Source organism: Strongylocentrotus purpuratus, unplaced genomic scaffold (genome assembly GCF_000002235.5).
Source record: "Strongylocentrotus purpuratus isolate Spur 01 unplaced genomic scaffold, Spur_5.0 spur5_scaffold_19, whole genome shotgun sequence".
NCBI lineage: Eukaryota > Metazoa > Echinodermata > Echinoidea > Camarodonta > Strongylocentrotidae > Strongylocentrotus > Strongylocentrotus purpuratus.
In genome coordinates, this window is record NW_022145604.1 from 17,550,104 (window position 1) to 17,576,978 (window position 26,875).

Sequence of the window (26,875 nt, forward strand, 5' to 3'; positions counted from 1 at the left end):
CATATGACGTACATAAACCAAGGTTTGAGCTCAAACCTCCTTTGTAAATTCGGGCCAATAGCGTTCGTTCCCTAAATTCGACGGAATAGTTGTATCGCCGTACAATAGACCATTTTCGTAATGTAACCAAATTTAGTGCATAAGTCTTTGTGAAGTGCCTCAATACAAATTATTTCATTCACCTGATAAGAATAATAGTATTTCAATAGACAGAATCCGTACTGCATACATTATTTGATCTCGGTTGAGTGAATTTTCCCGTCCTCTTTGCCTTCCGTCTCGTTACTAATTAAAGCGCCCTACTGTTTCAAATCACGATACAGACCCTGTCTGATAAAGGCGCCTTAAATGTGGGAGGGCAGAGTTAAGACGCTTCTCTCTCATGAAGGAGACGGGACAAAATCAATTTCGCCGCCCCTGAGCTCTCACAAGACTAAAACAGGCTGATCTATCAAGCTACAAGCCTGGCCTATGCTCGATAAATATGTTGTTTGCCTGAGTGTTTGAAAGTATACTGTGTCTCTTGATTACATTTTCTAAAATTCATGTGAGTAATTTTTTATTTTTCCCTCGCGAAATAAGGTTGATTCAATATACCATTTTCGTAATGTAACCAAATTTAAAGTGCCTCAATTCAAATTATTTCATTCACCTGGTAAGAGTAATAGTAATTCAATAGTCAGAATGCAAACTGCATATTATATCAAGTGTTGCTAGGTAGGTCAATCCATAATGTTTGTTCAACCTGCATGGCAACAACTAATGTATGCAGTTTGGATTATGTCTATTGAAATACTATTATTCTTACCAGGTGAATGGAATAATTTGCATTGAGGCACTTATAACAAAGACTTATGCATTAAATTTGGTTACATTACGAAAAAGGCCTATTCAATGCTACAAAATCCAAATTCTCCCACGCCCGTATAGATATCACAGTTCTGCAATATATCGTGCTTACAGCGGAGACAAACAACTCCCTTCTCTGGTCTATTGATGAGCAATGAGCCATGGATGAAACTGATTGAATGAATGCTTTGGAAGCTTCAGGAATTAATAATTATCATGCATGAAAGCTGAACATGAAAAAATGTGTTTGTTCCCAGTTTGTTCCCTGTGAGGTGCTGCCTCCACGGCGGCTGCCCCACCAAAGCTGTAAAGGTTTCAGTTCGCCAGCATCACAATACCATTCTCGTTGTACCGTGTCTGTATTACCAACAGACTGTTTGCAATGCCTTTGTGAAGCGGCTCGATACGAATTATTTCATTCACCTGTTTATGAATAATGTACCTTAATAGTCATAATTCAAATACATCAATAATAGGACAAACAGGCTTTCCTTACCTAACAACATGTAATGTTATACTATTAAAACATTCTGACTGACATATTGTAATACAGTCTTTCATAACAGGTGAATAATGAATAATAATCCGTATCGAGGGAATAATTATAAATTTGGTTACGTTACGAAAATGGACTATTACTATAGCTTGAATGTTTTGCCTTCTCCTTTGAAATTAGGTCATCCTGCATGTCTAGTTAATAATTGGGTTAACAAAACTCGTTCAATCTCCTCTATATAGTTTTGACCCTCCGTAGTTCAATGTTTGCATTTACATTGGAATAATAGCGTTTCTCTGTACAGAAAAAAAAATATCAAAGGGCATTTCTATGTACAGGAAAATATCAATATCAAATAAAATGGAATTATAACCACATTCTCTCCTTCTCAAGAAGTTTCGAGAAGTCCGGACCGAGAATAACGAGGAATACATTTTACTGGCTTAAGGGGATATTCCATCGTTTTGTTTTATCCCACTCTTATCTTTCGTTCTTTCATTTAGATTTTTCTTTGCCACATTTTCTTCTTTTGTTCTCCCAGCAATTTCCTACTTGGCAATAATTGTTCTCTCTGTCGTGCTATCGAGACACTGTTTCCCTCCCCACCTCTCCATGACAAGAAAGCTCTAATACGACAGAATAATACGAATGAAATTTGTTTACGAAATAGACATTAAGTGTGTAATCACAACGAAAGGATAGTGACGTAGAAGGAAACACACATAAACTTAGGGAGAAAGGAAGGGGAGATGAAACAGAGAACAGAACGAAGGAAAATTACCGATTTTGGAAATGCTTGCCTTGCATGCATAAATTTCTGTTTAAATACACGTGATACATAGACAGTGTTTATACATTAAAAGCAGATAAAAGGCCTAAATTTAACAGATGAGGTAATCATTCAATTTATCACTATGGTTTTCAAAATTGGATATAGGCCTAATTATCTTCAGTATCGTATATTACATCAGTCAACTTGAGGAGGCGCGATGACATTGGAAGAGCAGTGGATCTGGTAACCGGGAGGGTCCGGGTTCGAAACCAAGATGATGCATTTTATAGTACCCTTAGGTATGGCATTAATCCTCAAGTCCCTCGGGGAGGATTTAAGCCCGTCGGTCCCCTAGTTTCTAACTTACAAGCATACACGTGCTTTCTTAGCAGTGCAGGTAAAACAAAAATATAAAAAATTGTATGAAGGTTGTACGTGTAAGTCATTACTGATGATGACTGCACGGACCTGCTTGTGCTTCAGACTTTCGCAAACAATAATCAATCGTGTAAAGACACATTTCGAAAATGATGAGAAGCGTTTGTATGTAAGCTCATAAAGTTATATTTTTTGCTTACCTCTTGTCATTATATACGTGTAATCTATTAATGTATGATTGATAATGTTCGTTTCAGGACTTCATTGATCAATGACCTTCCTCTCCTCCCTTTCTTTCTATCTCTTTTCTCTCCTCCCTTTCTCTCTCTATCTAAAGTCAACATTTACACGTAATTACAGTAATGTTACTATAAATCAATAAAACCTGCTAGCTCTCACAAATTCATGCACGTTCGTCAGATGCACACGATAAAAATATCTACATCTCCAAAAATTAATAAAAATGACACAATCAAAGAAGTAATGTTTGCTGGCATCTTCACAAATATCGTCACATCTTGTGAAAAAGTATTCAAAGAAAAATGCCAAGTTCTTGGCGATTTTTCTTATTCAATTTCAAATTCTTATTCATTCATTTTGCTCACCAATGGTTAAAATTGTCAATAATTTTTTTTTTTTTTAAAGTGCAATTCTTGTATTTATAAGTACTTCATTATTTGTAAGTATATCAATATTTCAAAGAGTAAGAAGCTTTTACTTGAACAGTGTTTGGTTAACTGTAGTAATAATAATAATAATAATATTTAATTTTTATATAGCGCTTAATACAAATGTCTCTAAACGCTTTACAAATATAGTAAAAAATCATAGAACAACCAAAGCTACATGTAGCTTATTAAGGAAAGTAAACATGATACAGAAAATGACAAGAAGTTTCTTCAGACAGAATAGTATGAATGAATAATGAAAATATCAAACATAATCATTTGTTTAAGGGAGACAAGAAGAAAACTGATTTAAATGAAGGAAACTCACACACACACACAGAACAAGAAAGGGGAGAAAATAGAACAGAGAATGGATTTGGTGTCACACATCACATTAACAATCTTATGGAAAGTCTCATTTTGAATATGTAACTGAAATGCTTGCCTTGCAGGCTTGCACTCATAATTAAGATAAAACATGATACATTGTAGGCCATGGTGAAAGATAACGGCCAAATAAAAAGACATAATTATTACATTATTATATCAGGGGTATACGGTAAGAGGTACCTAGAATTTCACTCATGACAGTAACATCCTAACCATTTTTTTCTCTCAGTGTGAACAGGGTGATAATGGGCTGACACCTTGGTGTGAACAGGTCCATACAGTACAAGTCCATTGCAAACTGGTGATGCATATCTCTCCTGCCAGCAAATAAAATAAATATCGCCAAGTGTGGATAAGTGCTTTAAACTTCCAGTGTAAGTGTTCTACAAACTCGGTAAAAGGTCCTTGGCAACAATCAGAGTACAGTATGGCTATCTCTAATACCGTTATACAGTTAATACATGTAAATTTATCATACCCTTACCAAGTTTTGTACATTTCCAAGTACATGTATGTGAAACATTGATTTGTCCCGATTTATGTTTCTTGAGAATGTAATATATAAAAGCTTACATCTAAAAGTATTCAACAAAGGTCCTAATTCAACCAGTCCACCTTTCATTCATGAGTTACGAAAACCACAAAAACATAGAATTTAAAAGGTGTTTGAATAGTTTTGTTGTTAACTGTACTTGTAAGTGCTCTCCATACATAATTTTATATCCTACAAAAATATATTGAACATGTATATGTTCATTCATGTACTGTTTATATAAATGCATCCATATACTGTATGTATAGTACAGCCATGTAGAATATTAAGGCACATGCACATAAAAAAAGGGTAAAAAAAAGTTTAGCCATACCGGTAATAGAGAACTTGTTTCAGTGCCATTTTTATACTCTTGCCTTTTTCCCCATAAATGGAAAAAGCAGTAAACTAAGAGACTGTGTATGAATCAAATATACACTGCACAATTTTGAGGATCTGCTTGGACTGTATGTATTTAAACCTATGGGATAGATGCGACTCAATAGTATTAGAACTTTCAGGGCTACGGCCCCCAGGAAATTAAACCAATTACAGCCACATCAAGTCCATAGATTTAACCAGAGTCTCTAAATGCAGTGTATATTATGTGTATGTTTCCTCAAAATGTGGAAATGAAACTCGAAATCTGCCTGTTACTTACAAGATATATATATATATATATATATATATATATTATGTACATTCACATCTATTTGTGTCCTTATACATTTGTGACTTTAAAACCTTTTTCTACTTCAATATTGAAACAGTTTTGTTACACTTCATAATTTTAATATCTAAAACAAATATAATTCAAGGAATTCGTCATTACATGCTCCTGTACATTGTTATTCAATTTTATTTGTGGTGATATTGTGTAATCATGAATTACATTTACAAATAAAATGTTGTCATCCTTGCCAATATTCAATGATGAAAAAGCAGAGGGCTTTTCTATTTAAACAAATTAATTATTCTGGAGTGGAGGGAGGGAAGTATGAGGCCACAGCAAGGGAGTGTAAACTTATAACATTTTTAATATGCGCATTATCAAGCATTTTTTGGATTAAAGTGAGATACTTTGTTTCCCCTGAAGTATTTGTCAGAACTTTAACATGAATACTGTACAGTGTAAGTATTCCATTTTTATTCAAAAGACCTCTGTGATTAAAGAGAAATGCAAATGAACAATATCTTCAGCAAAATGAACATGTATCAGCATGGCATTAGCAGGGGTTTATATAAGGGGTTGCACGACTTTATTTGGATAGCTGGATTTGATGGATAGGACACTTCAGAAAACTGTATATCTGGGAGAGGGCCCCACCCCCTCTCATCTCTACACATACAGTAAACCTACAAATACTTTAAAATGTTGAAGTCTGTTGGTAAAGCAGTCTGATACGTGGATCAGACAGTAATGCAAACAATTATATGGTATCCAAACTTTGAATATTACTTAGATTTTGAAAAGATGTAGTTTTTCATTCAAAAGATTTTTTTAAATCTTTGTATGTTTACATTGCATGCATGCATAAAAGCAATAGCATGCTGCACAGAGCAGGAGAGTTGGCCAATGTGTCGGTAATGCAAACAATTATGGTATCCAACTTTGACTAATACTTAGATTTTGAAAAGATGTAGCTTTTCATTCAAAAGAGCTATTTATTCATTGTATGTTTACATTGCATGAAAGCAACAGCATACTGCACAAAGCAGGAGAGTTGGCAAGGACATGTACATGCAGGGAAATGTGAGGTTACATGTATGTTCATATAAAAGGCATCCTGAAAGGCATCATCTAACAATGTTAAATCTGATATGCACGGCCCTAATCAGTGTCTGTGATATGGTGTAATATTGAAGCCCTACAAAAAAAAGAGCTTCAAAGTGATCAAGAAGTGTCTCAAAAAAGTAAAATCCTTTGAGTGACCGGTCTTACCATACTCGTTTTCCCCAATAGACTACAGTGTTATGAAAACCGTTGGAAAAACACAAAAATTGGGTTTCGATTTCCAATCATAAATATCTTGATAATCAGACAGGCGATCGGCTTGTAAAATTCATTGGGTTCCTGACTGACCTAAAGGTTTATAATTATCATTGCAGCATGGGCTAAATCCAGGATTTTGTTTCAGAATCTGAGACAATGTTACCGGATGCATTCAACACATGGATACATACTATACACATAGCCTCTTGGTCCCCACACATCATTCTGAGTCAGCTACGTGTCAAGTATGCAGACTGCTTTCATAGATACATTATACACAACGGGGCATGGGCAAGTCTTGAGATACACGTATGCATACATTTTTCTCTTAAAGGTAATACAAAGTTTTGGTAATATTTCAACAAGGTGAGATTTTGAAATTTAAAATTTGCCTTACCATTGTGAAACCTGTTAATAGAATAAACTACTTTGAAAAATTGGGCTCTAAAACGCTAAGGATTTCGAGAAATTAAAATATCAAATTTATCAGTGCTCCCGATAAATTTCAAATAGTGCCTACGGCCGTACAATGATAGCTTCGACCATGAAAATCTTGGAATATGCAGCTCTGATATATAATTTCCAAAGGGGAATAGAAAATTGGTTGATTTTAGTCAAAAAACATCGATTTGAAGCTAAAGTAATATCAAACCTGAGAGGGAGGTATACAACATGAAGGGTTTATTATTTACAATTTCACCACTTTAAACTTGATTTCAATCGTGACAGCGATCATTGAATATTGTAAAATCGCATAATATGCTTCCAATATGTTTATTTGAACCAAATTCATGACCCTATACCTAAACTTTGCATTACCCGTCCATATTTTGAATGTGTAAAGCAACATATGGAACCCCTTACATAGTAAACAATTTTTTGTCTGTGTGTGATTAGTAACCTCTAATTAATTTGATACTATTAATTAATCAGCCCAAAAGATCACCTTCCAAACTGAATATGGACATCCTGGTAAAGAATCAATATTCTGATTAAACAACCAACAAGGTGTTACATCAATAGAACCAGGCAACACCTGTGACCTGTCAATAGGGAGGATTCTATCTCGTGGGAAAATATGTTTATTCTTCCCACAATCGTCCTGGGCTCCGATTTATAAAACATGTTATTACTATAAACTGCATTTATTTGCAACCAAAAATCATTGATTTTTATCACATTCTGGTGTTTCGTCGGTAGTTGTTAAACAACAGGAAAAAATCCATCTAAAAAAATCCATCTCTGGAGTGTTTTTTTTTTGTTGTTAACGCAGACCGGAGTTTCACCAACTTTTGCAGTGTACATACAAACTTCAGTAAGATACTGATTTTTGCTTACGTGACTATCCTCGCTTCTGTGCTAACAGTAACACATGCCAAAAAAATTGGTATGAGAAAACTTTAACAGCTTTTAATGGGTTTTTCCAGGAGTGTAAATGTTAGTCAAAAAAATCAATGGTTTTTCAAAATAGTGTTAGGGGTGTGTAAATGGCCTTATATCAAGTGACAATAACTGTTATATGGCACTGGTTTTTTTAACTATGACCAAATAGCTAAATGGCCCTTTGAGAGCCTGAAACTTTTCAAAGATAAAGAATTAGAAATCAATTACAACTTTTTCTTGTAGCATGGACCTAGATTGACCTCCCATAGCTTAATGAAAAAATTTCAACAAAGCTTTCTGTGCATGAGGTATCCCTAAACAGCCAATTGTTTACGGAATTTTGTAACAAAATTGACATACCTTTTTGGTTGGAGCCGAAAAAAATATATACCCACAAACAATATGTTTTTTTTTCTATTGATGTTTGATGAGCATAGGTGGATCATAAAGAAAGTTAACAGTAATCTGAATTAACTCCTGTATTTTGATGGAACAGTGCAATTAAAAATGGTGTTTCGGACGTTACATTTTCCGTAAACAATGTAGACCCTCATTTAACCCACCAGAACAATAAATTAATGAGACTGTTTATGGTTTGAATAAGCTTATTAGTTACTCCAAGTCATTAAATTGAAAGAAAATATAATTTTATTGTAGTAGCGCTTATATTAGAAACATACTCAAAATTTGAAAAAGTTGTCTCATTTTCCGTAAACAATTTTGTAACGTCCGAAACAACTTTCAATTTGAAGTAGCAGAAAATATATGAACTGCAGGACCTATCTTTCGTAATTTTTTAAAAACATTTCATGGCGGCTACCCACCAAAAAAAAGAAATTTGCAATACATCATTGCAATACTATTTTATAGTTAAAACCAATTTTCCGTTAACAGTTGTAACGTCCGAAACAAAAAATACCAAATAAATGATGAATATCCATATTTGAGGGTATCTGGAGTGAATAAATCATTATGAAAGAAGTTATTATAAGTGTTAACTCAAGTCAAAACACAAATCAGGTATTTCAAATCCAATAATTTTGTGTAAGCTCAAGAAAGGTGTTTCGGACGTTACACTATTTGATTGTTAACACATAGTTTGCAAATTTCAACTAATTTTCGATCATATGTGCATGTTACGATTTCACAATGCACAATCCTGTTGAAAACACTATTTTGATAATTTCATTTAGATCTAAATATAAAAATATGAAGAAATATGATGCGAAAAACCAAATTTCCGTTAAATATCTGAATTTTCTGCAAAATTGGCTTATAAAACATAAAATATTAAAGCCACTCATTGTGATGCAAGGCATGGCTGGCTGCTTTAATATATCCTTATTTGTAATTTATCAGAAAAAATCTTAATAAAAGTGACTCATACAAAATATTCAGCCATTTTAACAGCACTTTCTGGTATGTTGTTAGCACGTTTCGGATGTTACATTAAACTGTTAACAGACATTTTCATAATTTATCTAGTTCAAATGAGGGGCAAAGATAGATGTGAGAATAGCAAATTTCAATTTTTCAACCTCTCCTCTTGCTATTTACATTGCTGTGTGTTTGCAAATCATCAGGTTTTTATTTTTACAGAGGTTTTTCCAAATTATGTCATATAACCAAAAATTGTATGGTCAATCTAAACTATTTGGTAGGTTACAAAAGCTAAAAATCATCCACTTAAGCAATACCCAGTGTACATGTACATTACACGGGTATGATACAGGTATATAAAGTTAATAAAATCAAGCAAATTAAAAAGTTTTTCTAAAAAATTATGGGAAATATGGATTTTCATTTGAAAATACCTTTTAAAAAGGGCACTTAGTACACGTAACTAATCTGTGTAGAAAGTACATACATGTATAAAAGAAAAGGGCATTACCAGTAATACCTTATTTAATGATCCTTAACATATACAAGTAGTATCTTCCTCAAATGTATGCATACATACAAAATGTATAAGCTAGTGTAGGGATTTATTTCGAACTTCTGAAACTCCCCTTCATATCCATGATTCATCCCTTTCATATTAATAGGTCATCCCTCATTTTCATTCACCCTTTTCATCCACCATCCTTTCATCTGTCTATCTCTCTCTCTCATTGGTTTCAATGTTCACCTGATGCAGTCGAGCTTATATAGTATAATTTGCATATACTATGAATATTCAATATATACTCTTGGTTTATGTTTGAATATTCAGGAATACTTTGTGATGTTGATTTATACTTGTATCGGACTATATGAATATTTATTGATTTCTTCTACTTTGCATGGAATGTATGTGGAATGCTACATAGAATGCTGTAATGCTTTTACACATTAAAACCTGGTCAGTTAGCCAGTAGTTATCAATCCTACAACATATCTACTGGGCTGCCTCTGTGTTAAGAGTGCTAGGAATTATCTGTTAGAACCGCAACCCGACACTAGTGTGAAATATAAATGGGCTGTCCGTTTTTGTTTTTTTTCCTCTACGAAATGTCAAAGTTGGGGGTGCGGCGCTGCGGCCTTATCGCCGGCAAAAACGGTACATGTTTAACCTATACTGTATATTGTTTGTCACCTGTGATATCGGCACAGCAAGAGTTAAGATCTATCAACCAACCAACCGACCAACCAATCAATCCATCCATTCATCAATCGGTCATCAATTAAATAAATAAATAAATACTTATTTAAGAGCATTAAAAAATGTTGTCGTTTGAAACAGCCTCCTAATACAAATAGTGGTAAAGGATGATTGTTACTACAGTAGTATTATAACCTAAATCATACACAATTTTAAAATACATCTAAAATGTCTCATTCTCGAGATGTACAAACATTAGGATTCACTTATTTCTTATTACCGTACTTACATGATTGGGGGTACTTTTTTTATAGTTTTATTTTTAAAAATATTTTTCAATGTTTTGCTTACATACATGTATGTGTTAGTGATATTATTGAATGACACACTATATAGTTGAAGGCAAAGAACATTAGCAAGCTGATTAAACATCTATATTGTAGAGTTTGTAGAAATTGATGATCTCATTGAAATGTTAACATCGTGTAACATCCGAAACAAACCATAGTTGTTCCTAACATGCAATAAAGAGTATGTTTCTAAGTGAATTTTCTAAGGAGTTTTGATGCCTAAAATTGCTATTAGCTTTATATTTCACTCTGTTAGATCACATAAACATTTTAACTACCGGTACACATTCTTGAAATGAATAATATACCTTACATAAATTGAGTGGTCGATGAAGACAAACTTGGTATACATGTATGTGCTAAACTAATTAAAACTGCACAATTTTTTCCATAAATGTTACAGAAGTATTTTTCTGCAAACAATTAAAGTAACTGAGGTCAGTAATACCTAAAGAAAAGCAATTAACTTGAATAGAGTTATAATGTTAACAGTGTGTAACGTCCGAAACATCAGTGGTGTGACATTGAAAATTATTAGGCAATGCACTGGTTCCCAAGTTTTTCGCAAGTATTTACCTTATATCATCAGTAGTTATAATAAAATAAGTTTGACCTAAGAAAAAAACATTTTACCTATTGAATTAAAAACTTGTTATTGTCAAAACCCTAATTTAGAGCTATTTTTCACTTTCAAGGGATACCTAATCTGTATTTTTCAAGATAGAAACTCAAAAATTTGCATGAATAATCTCTGAAACATATTCTTAAAGACCCAACATATTTAAAGGTGTAGTTAATAGCAAATGAGTTTTATATCACAGTTATAAGTTATGCTATAGTTCACAATAAAATTGTAAAAACTCAAAGTATTCATATCTGGTGAATAAATAAGGAGATAGATTAAGGTCCAGAATTTGCATTTCTCAAAAATATGATTAGTCCTGTTCCTAAAAATTTAAGTTTGAAATGAGTAAACATAATTTCATTTTGGACCCATTTGTGGACACATTTGGTATAAGTTAAAAAAACCAGTGCCATATGCTACAGCATTTGATCGGCTGAGAGCAGATTTGGCATAGAAATTTAGCATTTGTTCTGTAGAGGTGTTATGGTCTAGTGGATAAGTCACCCGGCTGCAAATCACAAGGTACGGGGTTCAAGTCCCACCGTGGCACTAATGTCCTTTGGCAAGACGTTAATCTACATTTGTCACCCAGGTGTGAATGAGTACCTGATACTTGAGCGCTAGTTACTTTGACAGCTCGGCCATAACCAGGGTAATATGTGTAATGCGCCATGAGCATCAGAGCCTGGCGCGTACTGGCGCTAGATAAATATCCATATTATTTTTATAACAAGTTTTATGAAACAGGGCCCAGTTCACAAATGAAGTATTCAATATTCACGCATTCCTCTACTACAATCACAACAAATTTGGAGGCGTGTTCAATAAAGCAACAACTATTAATGTAAATGCATTCCGTCTTTCAAAATACAATAGCTATTCAAAAAATCAATACTTTGTGACTAGGAGATAAGGGTAACATCTCTTATGAATTTGCATTAAAAAAGGCCATTTACATTGCAGAGAAAAATCAAACTCAACGGTTTTTACTTGCAGTGTAAATCAATGCCCTTATAGAGTGTGATTTTGTTAGAAGTAACAGCTGGAAGAGCAACTTCACACTGATTGTGTATAGAAAAGTGTGGGGAAAATACCTCTGAATATTGCATCTGTTCATGTTTTTTACATACAACAGTGAGTGATACATATATATATACACATGTGATTTTTTTTCTTGTGACCTCTAATTACAACCAAGAGTACATATCCGCATCTCTTCACTTGGAACTTGTGCGTTTAATTTGATTGAAAATTTGGAACTTACGTGCACTTGCTTTCATTACAACAAAGCAGTACACTTACAAATAAAATTTCACATTTTTGAAATGTACACCATCAGAGATTCTGGACAAGAGTAACAAAAAACAATCAAATGACTCAAATATGTGAGCCAATTGAATGCACACACACTGATCCAATTCTGTACTCCCAGTAAGAAAAACTAATATCTGTACATTACATGTACGTTGTAGATAGAAATGCTGAAATATGATGCAAATGACAAACAGTGCCCATGGCAGAATTTACATACATATGTATGATAAGAAGAAAAACAATGAAAAACTACATGTAAATATATACATATATTGTAAAAATAGATATCCAACTAATCTAAAATAATATCTACATATGTACTTTGTATTTACATGTGGTAACATTGTGTTGAAGAATTAAAAAGCTGTAGGAGAGTATGATAATGTGTTTAATATACTCTAATTATGCTGGATCACAAAGTAAATTGAGTAAAATGTTTTTGCCCATTAAACTTACAATATTTATTACCTCAGAAAATGAAAAGTCTTTAAATTCATTTATCATGGTGGCATTATGATATGCCCTTCAAATGCAAATTATCTGATTTGATATAGGGTTCCAGATTTCTGAATATCCTATTTCAGAAAGTATTGGCATACGTGAGTAACCTTGGCTATTAATTGGATTTGAACATCTGTTAACCCAAACAATTGCAATGAAACTTCTAAGATTTAACATGTGTTAATGACCAAAAATTGTGCCTGACCAAATTTACGATGAACATCAAAGATCTGTTTTCTGCCAACTTTCACTGAAAAAACTTCTAAAAGTGTATCAGAAGGGGCATTTACACTTGCATCAAAACACGCCCAAAATGCCATATCAGAGCCTGACCCCGATGTTTCAGTGATATTTCCAAGGCAACTACGCTTTACCGGCAAAAATGCCAACCCCGAAACATTCCAAACCGAAGTGTGATTTTAAGTGTGAGTATAAACACTCGCGGCAGCTGAAACATCACAGGTTTGTCACGTGACTTTAGGAGCAGGGCTACACTTGTAGCTGTCGTCCTTGGACTGCAGCAGCCACAGCGTAAAAACAGCTGATCGAAGAGGCATTTTGCATCGGGAAGACCGCACATGCGCATTACCAACCAAAACATTAAAGCTTTCAGTCGGTGATGTTTCCGCACAAGTGTAAACGGGAGCGCAAAACATCACAATTTTTTTACATGAGGTATTTGACAGTAAAAATGCGCCTAGAGAATAAAGGCTTGGTCAGACCTTGGCCATAACGATAACAATAACTTTAATTACTCTATCTTAAATTGCTCATTTGTTTATTTTAAAACTCAATCGAATATAATTGTTAAATACGTGTAGGTCAGGCCTCAATGATTTATGAAAATGAACCTTGCTCAATGATTTTATTGTTTCATTGCGATCACAGGGTGAGCAATATTTTTTATTATTTGTAAGACAAGCCTCAACGATAAATATTTGTGTTCCACTATGAATAGCACCTGTTCATGTGAAGAAGAGGTACATATGTAGAGGCAGTGTCTGCCTGTCCACTATGGAGTATGGACTATAGCCTATGTAATTAGTTTACAACTACCGGTAGCTTAAAGGTATAAACCAGTCCTGGTCATGCGATTGCATTGTGAAAGAAACGTTGTAGAAAGCGATCAAAAAAGGTTGATCATCTAGCATATACATGTAAGTATTGGTGTGTACTGCAAGGTTCTGGAATCATCAAAATGATAAGAAATTTGGCCTAGTCTTGGTAAAGCTACAAGCACTGTACACAGAAAGATGTACATGGGACTCCCCTATATCTATCCATGCCGGATAGATATGATAATTTACCAAATATATCAATTACTAGGCGGTTTCCCAGCAAAATTTGTATCATCACGTATAAGTCAAAACATATTCTTTCACATGATTGGTAATAAGAGCTTCCATTTATTTTTTTGAGAGGGGGGCGTTTCCAAAACTGGTCTATACCTTTAAAGTTTTATGGATATGGGTACAAGTTGATTGGGCTATCAAAAGAAGAACCCCTTGGCATGGCAAACATGTGTTGGCATTTTATCAGTGTTTCTAGTTTCGGCTCAGCAAGTTTTCATATTTACCAGGGTGATCAACTCCACAATAAAAAAAAATGCAAACAAACAAATTGAAATTTTGGAGGAATGGGAACTTGTGCACACATGATTAGCACAATGCACAAAGTCCTTTGTGATTGGTTCCCTGGAAGGGGGAAAAGCTAGATGGGATTCTAATATGCTTTTGGTGCCATCTCAGCCATATTTAGATGCATTTTGAAACCAATTTCATGACTAATATTTCATAATTAATTTTAGTTGAGAATGAATTTGAACCTGTAAGTTAAAGATGTTTATATGCATGGGTATAGTCATTCATGAAGTAGGCAACTTGACGAACACTGAGCCAACAGGTATTACGCTCCCGTACGGACGTACGCATAAAGGGACAATAGTACGCAAGGGAGCGTTATACCTGTTGGCTCAGTGTGCTGCCCTCTGTATACCCACACATGAGCAACTTTTGATGAATTTTGTTCAAAACGGTTGCTTCAAAATTAAAATCTGTTGCTGAGTATAACACCACTCGTGAACCAGCCTCTATTAACACTGTTCATATACTATATATATATGCAGACTATATACAAATGAAAATTCATTGGAACTCAATGTAAAATTTGATCGAATTCGTAATACCCATTGACTTTGTTAATATTGATTTGAAGGTCAAATCACAGCTCTGTGGTTGCCTACACTCTGCAAACAACTCTACCTAGAATCAACACCAATCCCCATTTTCCATGAACAAATCAATTTGAATACAAACAAGTCTGAAAATGAAAGAATCACAGATTGATATACTGTCTACACATACACCTACAGTATAATCAAACAGTTTTGTCGCAAAATTTCAGGCGTTCTGAGAAAAACAACACTTGTTTTACCATGAGTTTATGCAAGAACTTTAAATACAGAAGTCATGACATGAATATACATGTACATTGCTGAGTTGTGCATAGCAATTGCACCACAAATAGGTAGTGGATACCGGAATATTGCTTTTTGATCTGAAATGCTAGTAGATTTTGCAAGAAAACAGTGCTTTTGCAATACAATAAATATTTTAAAGATCTAAGCTAGATTCAAATCAATAATTCATTAATAATCTCACTTACAAATCCTTGATCACCTAACAGAGTCCTTTTTATCTTCTATTCCAACATTCTTCGTTTCATTTTTTAACACATCTACAATTTCTTTTTCTATTTCTACAGGCTTTTCTTCCGTTTCCTTTGGTTTTTCAAGGTCCGTCCTTCCCTTATCGATGTTAGATTCCTTTTCTTGTTTTGGTTGGCTCTCTTGTTTCTCCTGAGCCTCTTCCCGCTGTTTCTCTTGGCTTGACTGTTCTTTCCCTTGCTCCACTTATTTCCTCTCCTGATCATCCAGAGGCTGTTCTTGCGATTGCGGCAATTGCTGCCTGGAACGCGCCTCTTGAAGAATCTCTTTAGGTACATCGGCTGGACATGGGTACGTTCCGACACCGAAGGGACGCAGATGATAAACAAGGTATTCCAGGTTGTACAGAGCGGCAGGTGGAATGTAGTGAAAGGTTATAGAGTAATCTGAACAGCATCCTTCAAAACCCTGCAGACAGGATGAAGAATTTATATTAAAAAATTAAAAATGATGTGTAGATGGACGGGGCAATACTGCAATATCATGATATCAGAGTGACAGGGTTTTAAGCATTTCATACCCCATTGGATGCGAAAAGCTAATGTGGTTAATAGATTAGCCAGTGTGCGCTTGTAAAAATGACTCCTGGCTCGTTCGTTCGTGTCTCCTTAGATCAAGATAGTTATGTAAAGTTCCTTAATTAGAAGTAAACTAAATTAAATTAAGTTCTTCCATCGCTCGATTGCTGCAATGGCCGTTTCATTAACAAGGGACAGGTCTTCATCTGTGCAACCCTTTCCGCCGCACTGCAAGAGGTGGTCCATCGTCTGAGTCTCTCCGCAGTCGCAGAGAGTATCTCCTTCATGGGCATAGCCCCATCTTGCCATATTGACCTTACACCGCCCCATTCTCGTCCGCATTCGATTTATGCATTGCCACTCCGGCCACTTCAGGTTAAGACCTTTGATGAGTACGGGCTTGGCTGATGGTGGAGGATTCTGTTCAGGTGGTGGGACAGAATCGAGGAAGCTGTGTCGGGATATAAGTCGTTTGTGGGGTTGTAAGTATCCGTGTAGCATGTGTCTGTCATCTGTCGCCTGCTTCATCCGTTCCTTTAGGCAGGTGTTAGTGCGCCTTTGGTTAGGAGATCCAATGCCAGCGAGGTGATATATCTCCTCAACTTTTGTTGGTTTCAGGCAGCCTGTTATCTTTCGATAAGTGTTATTGAGTGTGGTGTCAAGCTTCTTCACATGGGCTGATCTGCTCCAAACTGGGCAAGCATATTCTGCGGATGACATGCATAGAGCAACAGCTGCACTTTGTACAGTTTTGGGGTCAGCGCCATAGTGTGAAGATGCTAGCTTCCCGATGATGGCATTTCGAGATTCTACTTTGCCTATTGTCTTCTCGATATGTTTCTTGAATGATAAAGTACGATCGAGTTTTACACCTAAATAAACTGGATGCTCGCAGTGGTTAAGTTGCACATTGTTCCACTTTAGCTTCAGTTCTCTCTTTGCCTCCCTGTTCTTCAAGTGGAAAACACACACCTGAGTCTTGGATGGGTTTGCCCGTAGGTAGTTTGCTCTGTAGTACTCCGAAAGGCTTGCGAGCGCTGTGTTGAGATGGAGTTCAACAGCTTCGAAGGTACTATGCTGGGCTGTGATGCAGGTGTCATCTGCATAGATGAAGTTTCGAGTGTTCTCTGTTGAAGGGATGTCAGCAGTGTAGATGTTGTAGAGTGTTGGCGCCAGGACGCCACCCTGGGGGAGACCGTTTTTCTGTTTCCGCCATCTGCTCTTCTGCCCATCAAGTTCGACAAAGAAGCGTCTGTTCTGCATCATCTTCTGAATGAATCTGGTGAGTTTGAGGTCATTTGTGATGTCATGAAGTTTTGTCTGTAGCCTTTGGTGATTGACAGTGTCATAAGCCGCAGATAAATCCACAAATACTGCACCTGTGATGAGGTTGTTCTGAAAACCGTCTTCGATGTGTTGGGTCAGGTTGAGAAGTTGTCCCGTGGTGGATTTTCCTGGTCGGAAACCTGCCTGCTCACAGTTCAGTTGGCTGTCAACGTGAGGCCCAATTCTGTTGAGAATAAGGCGTTCAAGCAGCTTGTATGTTTGGCACAGGAGCGAGATCGGTCGAAAGTTCTTGGCTTCGTTTGAGTCCTTTCCTGGCTTGAGGATAGCGACGACTTTGGTTCGGAGCCACTGTTTTGGGACACAGGTGTTCTCGATGCAGTTGTTAAACATGTCTAGCAGCCATTTCTGTGCTACAGAGCCCATGTGTTTGATCTGCTCCGATCTGATGTCATCGATGCCTGCCGCCTTGTTGACGTGTAGCGTGGAGATACCTTTCTGTAGTTCTTCTTCAGAAATAGGTCTTGTGAAAAGAGACATGTTCTGGTCAACTCCAGGTAGTTTGTGCCTGTGTGAATTAGTCGTCTTGGGGGCCTTTCCATTTTTCAACAGCTGATTTGCTACTTCGTCAGCCGTAACATTATAATGCTGTTGAGCTCTGGTGCTGTCAATTCCGAGCTTGCGTATGGTGGCCCACGCTTTCCTGCTGCTGTGTCTTAGGTCTGTTGTTTCAATCATGTGCTGCCATATCTGCCTATGTCGTTGAGATATCCTTGATATAAGCTCTTCTCCAAGGTTGATGGTATCCTCTGAGAAGGCATCTGTGTCGTAGGCTGTGGTGTAGTTTGCCAGAAGCTGACTTGATTCCTCATCGATGCCTGGAATGTATGTCGTGCGGCAGCCTCTTGGAATATGTCTACGTGACACCTTCTTGACTATATCTATGAAGGATTCATAGTTCTTTGGATCTGCAGGGAGATGTGTTAGGGTATGATCAAGGTGTTCGGTGAAAGCAGGCCAGTCTGCCTTAGCAAAGTTGAACCTGCGCTTGAACGGGGTCTTGTTTGGTGTGATAACTGCAGTCAGTTGAATGCCGATGGGTCGGTGTTGGGATCTTGGAATCGGCTCAGCTACAAACTTCTCTTATTTCCACGGAGTCAAATTTCACTCTGAATGGCGTCAGCTGGGAGTCAACTCTATTTCTAGTTAAAGTGACACGGAAAAGGAGTCATCTTGACTCTGAATTGAGTCAATTCTCAGCTGATGCCACACAATCCGAGTCAAATTGATTCGGAATCCGTGTCACTTTAACTAGGAATAGAGTTGACTCCCAGCTGACGCCATTTAGAGTGAAATTTGACTCCGTGGAAATATGAGTGTACGACTGGTGGGAGCAAGCAGCCTGCTGCAGAAAACTAGATCCGGGTTGTAACGTCTCTTCCAGCGGGCACTGGCGAAAGACTTTGGGAGCTTTGGATCGTGGATTAGTTTTAGGTCGTTGTTTTGGGCCCATGTTTCAACTAGTGCTCCATCATCTCCAGTGGTATCATACCCCCATTGCGTGCTGTGGCTGTTGTAATCGCCAATTACAATATGCCTATTGGTAGTGGTGGAAGGATACGAAAAACTTATGTTTGGTGGCTTGTAGATGGAGGAGATCGTTAGTCCTTTGATTGTCACATTCAGCACTTCGATGTCGTTATTGTGGGTATAGGATGTAGATTCCGGTCTGATCTTCTCGTTCGTGAAGATAGCACTTCCATATTGGCGATGTGGCCGCTCGATGGCAAGCTTCATACCCTTGATCTTGGGCCGTGGATTGTCGCTGCCGCGGTGAGTCTCTTGAAGACATAGCACATCGCAGTTCATTTGTTTGCACATATGTGCAAGGACTTCCTCCTTGGCATCTGATATACCTTCGGCGTTCCATGATAGCACCGTCAGGGCCGGTCGTGAGAGGGGTCCCTCAGCGGAATTGCTCTGGGATGCTGCTCTATTGGGCATTTTCATTATGTTATGTTGGTCTTGATCTTAATCGTAATCTTAATATTACTCTAAGTCTAAGTGTAAATTATTATTATTCTCAATCTTAATCTTAATCTTAATCTTGATCTTCGAAGTAGTTGCTACAACCGGCCGTGTCAGACACGTTGCCCCGGGGTGCGAGATAGGACTCTTGTTGCGTGCCCCCACTTAACACAATTATAGAATAACGAATAACATTTCACTTAATTACAAGAATGAAGCAATTAAAATTACTCTCATGCTACGGGGAAGAAAGAAAGAAAAAAATGTATATCAAAAATTATGTATATAATACTATATATTATGAACCTACATGGTAATGCAGCAGAATTAATGATAGTCTATCATATATATTTTGAGGAGGTATCAGCAAGGTAGACTAAAATATAAAAAAGATAAAGACGTATGACATAAAAAGAATATAATCGAAATGTCCGACTAAGTTCCGTGGCACACACTCGGCATTATTGGACAAACTATTATTGGATAAACCTAACAATTATAAAGCTTGGTCTTGTTGCTCTGTTCGCCAGCAGTTTAAGGATATGAAACCCCGCGGCACACTACTCACAAAAGCTCTAACAAGCCAAGCTTATACAGAGCCTACAAGTAAAATAATGCGGCGTATGTACCACTCACCCAACCGGTTCAAGAGCAAATTATGATTAACGTAAAACAGGAAAAATAAAAAACAATAAATACCGAATTGTTAACTAAATAATATTAATATTATCAGCACTCAAACACACCCAACGCACATATCAGTACAAAGCGTAACAAAATGCATACATCTATAACATGCATACATGGATATATATATCTCCACAAATCCATTAATATGTAATTATTATATTATTTATATTATTTCATATTAATAGTAACATAAATGTGCATATCTTAGCATATATATTCAAGTAAAGGATATTCAGGTGACGTCACGTAGACAACTCTGATGACGTCACAATTGAAAATTGAGCCACAGCTGACTTTGTTGCGCTGCGCGTTGATAAGACTTGTTGGATGCGTTCCCAGCGTATACGCCTGTTACTATGACTTTGAAGTTTGATGACAAAAACAACGCTATGATGATTTGAAATAATAATCCTTTTCCAAAAAACAAATGTAAGATTTAAAAAACGATGATAAAACTATAAAATGATGATCCAAAATAAAAATCAAAGATCCCAAAAGACTCAATACACTGAGCTTTTGAAAAAGATATATTTTTTATTATTAATTGCTTCCCGGAAAGCAAGTGGATGGACCGCTTTACCTGAGCACCACCAGCACACGTCCGAACTCAACCAATTTACTCCTGGCTAAAACGCTCCCTATGGAGTGGAGAATGTGCATGCACTGTTGTGTGCGGGTAAGCCTGAATCAGATGACCGGGGTAATAATATACATGTATCTGTAAAGCACTTTGAGAGGGTCTTCGGTCCTGAAAAGCGCTATATAAGAACAAACTATTATTACCGATTTCTCTGATTTTCCCATTATTTTCCCTGTTGGAGTTTCAATATTTCAGAATCATTTTACCAATTTGTAACATCTGCATCCAGTTGTTATGTGTCTTATTAACTAAAGACAGAATAAAAGAGACTGTCTACTACTTTCTTTTGGGTCCATTTGATTTCTGACTTTTTCCTGATTTATGTGAGTTTTCTCAGTCTCTGACACAGTCCCGACTATTTATAGCTGACTGTAAAAAGGGAACTCATTTTCCAGATTTTCCTTGATTTCCAGGATTGCTGGGATTGCCTGGGAATCACTCGAGATTACTTCATATAAAAGGTGGCAAAGCAACATCGGCCAACTACATCGCTATTAACCTCTGCATGTATAGAATAATGAGGTACTCACAGATTTATGAATAGTGTTAATTAGCCGTTAATGGGAGTGTTATTACCAACATCAGTGAGATGAACCCTTTTGAGGCTTGTTCAGAACTTCAGATATGGCACATTAAACCACCACCAAAAAAAAGCTGCCACTTCTTTTAACGTGTAAATGAATAGAGGCTGCACACAACAAAGAACTTGCGTGTATGCAGCACTTGATATCTGTGTTATGAAATACAGAAATGTGAAACGTATTACACTTGATGTCATTATACTAAAAAACGCGTTAGCACTGTTCATGCAATTGTGAGTACCGGTACCTCTTTATTCTATATATGCAGAGGTTAGGGATGTTCCTTTTGCTGCGTCATATCTATAAGACTATAAACAAGCTATTAGGTTTTAACTACCTCGTGAAAATCACTTACCTCATTACGTGGATAATAGATATAATCCCAGTACCAAAAAGAATCCGGGAGGCCTTTAGGATCAAGATGGGCTTCAGGTTGGAACGGATGAAAACGATTTCTTTCCAATGAATCTCTCGAATCCCCTGCAACAACACCAGCATTTTCAAAGCACTTGCCAATCTCTACATCTTCCGCACCACCCTTCTTGTCCATGCCCCAACATGTGGAAGGATCCTTAAAGGCAATCTCCACCAGGTTCTTAACACCGATTCTGCTGGTCACGTAACCGCCCCCTCCGCTCATGTAACCCTGCATGACGAAGCGCTTGAACTTGTGGCCAAAGTAAATCGACGTATCGGGGGTGTACGATGACAGGAAGTAGCGTAGGTTTTCCACGATGACAAACGTGTCATCATCTGCTTTCAGGAACCAGTCATAGTCGTCCAGGAAGTTGTCGTAGATGTGCTGGAAGGCTCCTCGGGTCTTCTGCCAGAGGAAGTCGCGCCCTTCTTTAGTTGCCACCTTCACGATGGGGACCTTGTCCGATGGTTCAGAAGAGATGAATATGACCTTGTTGCAACGCTTCCCCCACGTGGCAAAGATATGAACGGCCTTTGAATCAATGTTTTGAGGTCCAGTCATTATCCAGCACAAAACACGTACCTTGTCGTAAAGAACTTGTGCAAGGGCGTCCTGACCTGCAGTTTGAAAGAACAAGTGATGTAACAATTTATGTCTTTCCTAATGTTATTTTTTTAATCTTTCTTCCATCTTATATTCCTGTATTTCCTGTGATCTCTTATATAGAGCTACTACCTCTTCTTTCATATTTTCTTCTGATTTTCTATGTACATGTATTTCCTCTCTATTTCAAATATCTTCTAGATCTTAATTCATAATGTACACGTATTTGTTTTCATATTTCTGTCATATTAGCGTTCTATCTTTCTATGTTATTCTGTGAACTTTTGTACACCACTGTACAAAACTCAACTAATTTCCTATGTATTTCCTCTCTATTTCAAATATCTTCTAGATCTTAATTCATAATTTACACGTATTTGTTTTCATCCTTCTGCCATACAGTATATCTAATAGCGTTCTATCTTTCCATGTTATTCTGTGTTTCTATCATTCTATCATTTCCCTTTCTATTTTTTTCTCCATAATAATCCTTTTTTTTTTTATATCCTTTTATCATTTCCTCATGATAACTTTCCACGTCTTCCTGTTTGTTTCTATTCATACATTTGCCTATCTCTTTGTTTTTTTTGTTATTTTTTCTAAAAACGAAGACATTATAATACACTTTCTCACAGGTTTTTACGGCAAACGGCTGCACAATTACAATACAATTGCATACTGTACCATAAGTTATTGACTGTAATCTCAGATCCCTAGAAGTCCACCTTATGACGACGATGACCATTATTACGGTCACTAACTTCACGCACCCCTTCATCGGTATACCATACGGCATGCAATTGTATTGTAATTGTGCAGCGGTTAGCCATGAAACCTGTAAGAAAGTGTATATTGTTTATAATGACTTGGTTTTTAGGAAAATACTCCAAAAGATATAAGAAACTTGACACGAAACAGGTAAGAAACATAACGACTTTTAAATCGTGACCATTATTTGAATAAATGATGAACATTTATTTGATTTTTGGTATGCTTTACTTTTAGTAGGCTATCTCCATGCCGGAGTTACGGGTCAAAAGTGGATACGAAAGTACAGTCACTATAGTGCCAACAGCTGTTAATATTTATAGGTAAACACCTTAATGGTGTCAAATTTCCCATGAGAGCCCACTACTAGTACTACCGGTATGTGTTTTAACTGGTGTAGATCTGGGCCCTGTCTTGTAAACATTGCGATTAATCATTAATCTAAACTTGTTGTGATTGATATCCATCACAACTATACATGTATCATTGTACATGTATGTACAGTACAAGAGATGGGAGACTGTATTAACTTGTATTGAGATTGATTGGAGGACATGCCATTGAGTCGGATCAATCGTAACTCTTTATATCCCAAGATTGAAACCAATTGAACACCAATTGAAATTTCAATTGGTTTCAATTGGTTCCAATTGGTTCCAATTGGTCTCAATAGGTTTTAACAGGTTTCAATGGGACTTTAATAGGACTTCAGATGGTTTCAATTGGTCCAGATTGGCCCCATTGGACAAATTGCCCCCATTGACCCCATTGGCCTAGGCCCCATTAGACTTTAATGGGTCCCCAATTGGTTTCAATTGGTCCAGATTGGCCCCATTGGACAAATTGGACCCATTGGCCCCATTGGCCTAGGCCCCATTAGACTTTAATGGGTCCCCAATTGGTTTCAATTGGACCAATTGGCCTTAATTTGGACTTCAATTGGTCCAATTGAAACCAATTGAAATTCCATTAAAGTCTAATAGGGCCAATTGAAATCAATAGAAACCAATAGGACCAATGCTAAATAGAAACCAATTGGACCAATAGAAACCATTAGGACCAATAAGACCAACAAAAAACAATAGGACCAATAGGACCAATAGAAATCAACAGAAACCAATAGAAACCAACAAATCTAGGCATCTCATGAATATTCATTATCTTTACACGTGTCACAGAAAAATAAATTTATCATGATTTGTTCAGCAAATTATGACAATGCACATCAATTTTGTGATTTCTATTTTCTTTCGGCAATTATTAACCAATAGATTATTTTGTCTGATCATGTTACAATTACATTCACGTTTTAGCAATAGATATATTGATTATATGATTACTAACCAAGAAACAACATGCATATTTAGTATATATATGTGTACGAGCCTGTGTCACTGTAAACGAAACTCTTGAATTCACTTCAAATGATCTATGTGATGAAGTTAATGCAAATGAGATTGGAATATACATGTACATGTACCTAATTAGTGGACAGTTGCCAATATCGATTATGAAGTATCAGTAATTTATCACTGGTTCTTCTAACTGGATCGATTTACCAATTGAATCCCCATTGAATGCCCCTATTGAATCCCAATTCAATACCCTATTGAATCCCAATTCAATACCAATTGGCAATTTGGAGTACATGGAAAGTGAAACAATGGGTACCCATTGAAACCAATTGGCAATTGGTCCCCATTAGAACCAATTGGCAATTGGTCCCCATTAAAATCAATTGCCAGTTGGTTTCAATGGGGACCAATTGCCAATTGGTTTCAATGGGTACCCATTGTTTCACTTTCCATTTACTCCAAATTGACAATTGGGATTCAATGGGGACATTCAATGGGGATTTAATTGGATTTTCGTCTTGGGTAAGACGGGGCATGAAGTTCATATTTAGAAGAAAAACAAAATCAGTTGGTGAATGGTGATAGTGATAGTCAAATTTGACTTATTGCCATATGAATTATGATAATGAATAGACCACTGAATAGGGAGGCGAGTTGACTCATTCGGTAAAGCGTCTGCCTGTTAAACCACAGATCTCGGATTCGAATCCCACCGTGACCCACCCAGACGGACGACTGAAGCCTGCCTTGTGTGTTAACGTGCCACTCCCTTTTTTTCATAGACGCAGGCTACATAACCCTACAGGTAGTGGAAAACACTCTATCCTTCGGATAGGACGTTAAATGGAGGCCCTGTGTACACGAGAGTCACCATCCTTGCCATTAAGAACCCACTGTACTATTCGTATAAGAGTAGGGCGAACCCTGGTGGTCCACCTGCACATCCCAATCAGGCCGAGTTGATGTACATGTACAGGTACATTGTATACGGCATCTGTAAGAATCTTCAGTATTGAAGCCTGAAGGAGGCACATTGTCTTGAAAAAGAAGACCGACCCACAACAAAAAACTGACACTGCACTGAGCACTCGACCGAAACGAAAGCTTCAGTTTCTATCTGATATCAAGGGTTGTGACTTGTGACAAAGTGAGACCGTTTTAACTTTTAGTTTTAGATTTGGACGGTCATTTAATATTAATGTCTGACTGAGCATTCTCTTCATATTCATAACAATTCATAACCTAGACCATGCAGTTTTGGAAACGCCCCCCCCCCCCTTTCAAAATGAAATGGAAGCTCTAATATCACCAATCATGTGAAAGAATATGTTTTGACTAGATCTAATACGTGATACAAATTTTGCTGGGAAACCGCCTAGATCTAGACCCTACTAGACCTAGATCTAATTGATATAGGGTCTAGATCTAGGCATATTATTTGGTAAATTATTCTATCTGGACCGAATAGATATCGCGCACGTGTCGCGTAGTTTGGTGTACAGTGCTTGTAACTTTCATTTTGATGATCATTTATCATTTTGATGATTCCAGAACCTCAGAACCTCGCAGTAGAATCTAGATCTACACACTAATACTTTATTATGCTAGATGATTAATTTTTTCTGATCGATTCCACAACGTTTCTTTCACAGTCCAATCGCAGGTCTAGACTATGAAGTCTGGTCTTTTCCTTTAAAGCTAAATAAACAAAAGAAGTCATTCAATCTTTAAGAAATCACAGATTCTAAGGGCTCAGTTACTCTAGAGCACATCTTCCGTCATATCACTCTCGTGTTAGTCTTAGTCTTACCCACAAAATTATGATGGTGAGAATCTTGAAAATGTTTCAGTTCGCTTTCTAACACTCGGTTCGTGTCGTCCACAATAACATGTCCATCGGGCTGCCGCAGCGCTTCCCCGTTGTTTGAGACTGAATCAAATTTTTGCACATGCGAAGATCTAAGCTCGTTCAGTCTTGAAAATTTCACTGTGGCGTAAGTTATACAACATCCGAAGAATAATCCAAAGCAGAAATTCCATATGAATCCCCTCGTATTCCCTTCGACGGCCGCCATGTCCGGTGTCCTTGAGCCGAACCAACTTCACTTCAAATGATATGCTTCTATACACGCTCCAAGCAAGTCAAACAGAATGATTTACACGTATCCGGCTGGCAGCGCGCGCCTAGGGTTTGGGGAGCGCCCGCCCCCCCCCCCCCCCCCCACTCCGAGAACGAACGTACCGCATGCGTGTTACCAAAATGTCCTTTCGTAACAAAAGAAAAAGGTCGACCCGTATTGACTTTACACACCGGACTTTTGCTGAAAAGGGGGGGGGGTGCTGAAAAAGGCTCGTATAACAAAAGAAAAAGGTCGACCCGTATTGACTTTACACACCGAACTTTTGCTGAAAAGGGGGGGTCGCGTGAAACAC

The 26,875-nt window shown here is 37.0% G+C and overlaps 2 protein-coding genes across 2 annotated transcripts; both read right to left on the reverse strand.

The window, feature by feature from the left end:
* Positions 1-15,743: 15,743 nt before the first annotated feature.
* Positions 15,744-19,363, reverse strand: LOC115925830. Its single transcript, XM_030989819.1, has 3 exons — positions 18,742-19,363; positions 16,472-18,435; positions 15,744-15,965 (listed from the first exon to the last, which is right to left on the reverse strand). Exons 1-3 carry the CDS (start codon positions 19,361-19,363, stop codon positions 15,744-15,746), a joined length of 2,808 nt encoding a protein of 935 aa, XP_030845679.1.
* A 1,713-nt stretch (positions 19,364-21,076) lies between these two features.
* On the reverse strand, positions 21,077-26,559 carry LOC593610 (glycoprotein-N-acetylgalactosamine 3-beta-galactosyltransferase 1). The gene is made up of 3 exons (XM_793081.4): positions 26,253-26,559; positions 21,654-22,333; positions 21,077-21,145 (listed from the first exon to the last, which is right to left on the reverse strand). The coding sequence occupies exons 1-3, from the start codon at positions 26,515-26,517 to the stop codon at positions 21,077-21,079; spliced, it is 1,014 nt and encodes a 337-aa protein (XP_798174.3). The 5' UTR covers positions 26,518-26,559.
* Between the last annotated feature and the right edge of the window lie 316 nt (positions 26,560-26,875).

What these genes read in the sequence shown, in the direction of transcription:
- LOC593610 (XM_793081.4), bottom strand. Translation starts at nt 26,517, where the DNA reads ATGGCGGCCGTCGAAGGGAATACGAGGGGATTCATATGGAATTTCTGC. An exon ending in TCACCATCATAATTTTGTGG is followed by an intron (nt 22,334 to 26,252) that starts GTAAGACTAAGA and finishes TTCAAACTGCAG; the next exon opens with GTCAGGACGCCCTTGCACAA. An exon ending in TCTATTATCCACGTAATGAG is followed by an intron (nt 21,146 to 21,653) that starts GTAAGTGATTTT and finishes AGTGATTCCCAG; the next exon opens with GCAATCCCAGCAATCCTGGA.
- LOC115925830 (XM_030989819.1), bottom strand. Translation starts at nt 19,363, where the DNA reads ATGCCCAATAGAGCAGCATCCCAGAGCAATTCCGCTGAGGGACCCCTC. An exon ending in GCTGCTTGCTCCCACCAGTC is followed by an intron (nt 18,436 to 18,741) that starts GTACACTCATAT and finishes AACTGACTGCAG; the next exon opens with TTATCACACCAAACAAGACC. An exon ending in CTCCACCATCAGCCAAGCCC is followed by an intron (nt 15,966 to 16,471) that starts GTACTCATCAAA and finishes TCCTGTCTGCAG; the next exon opens with GGTTTTGAAGGATGCTGTTC.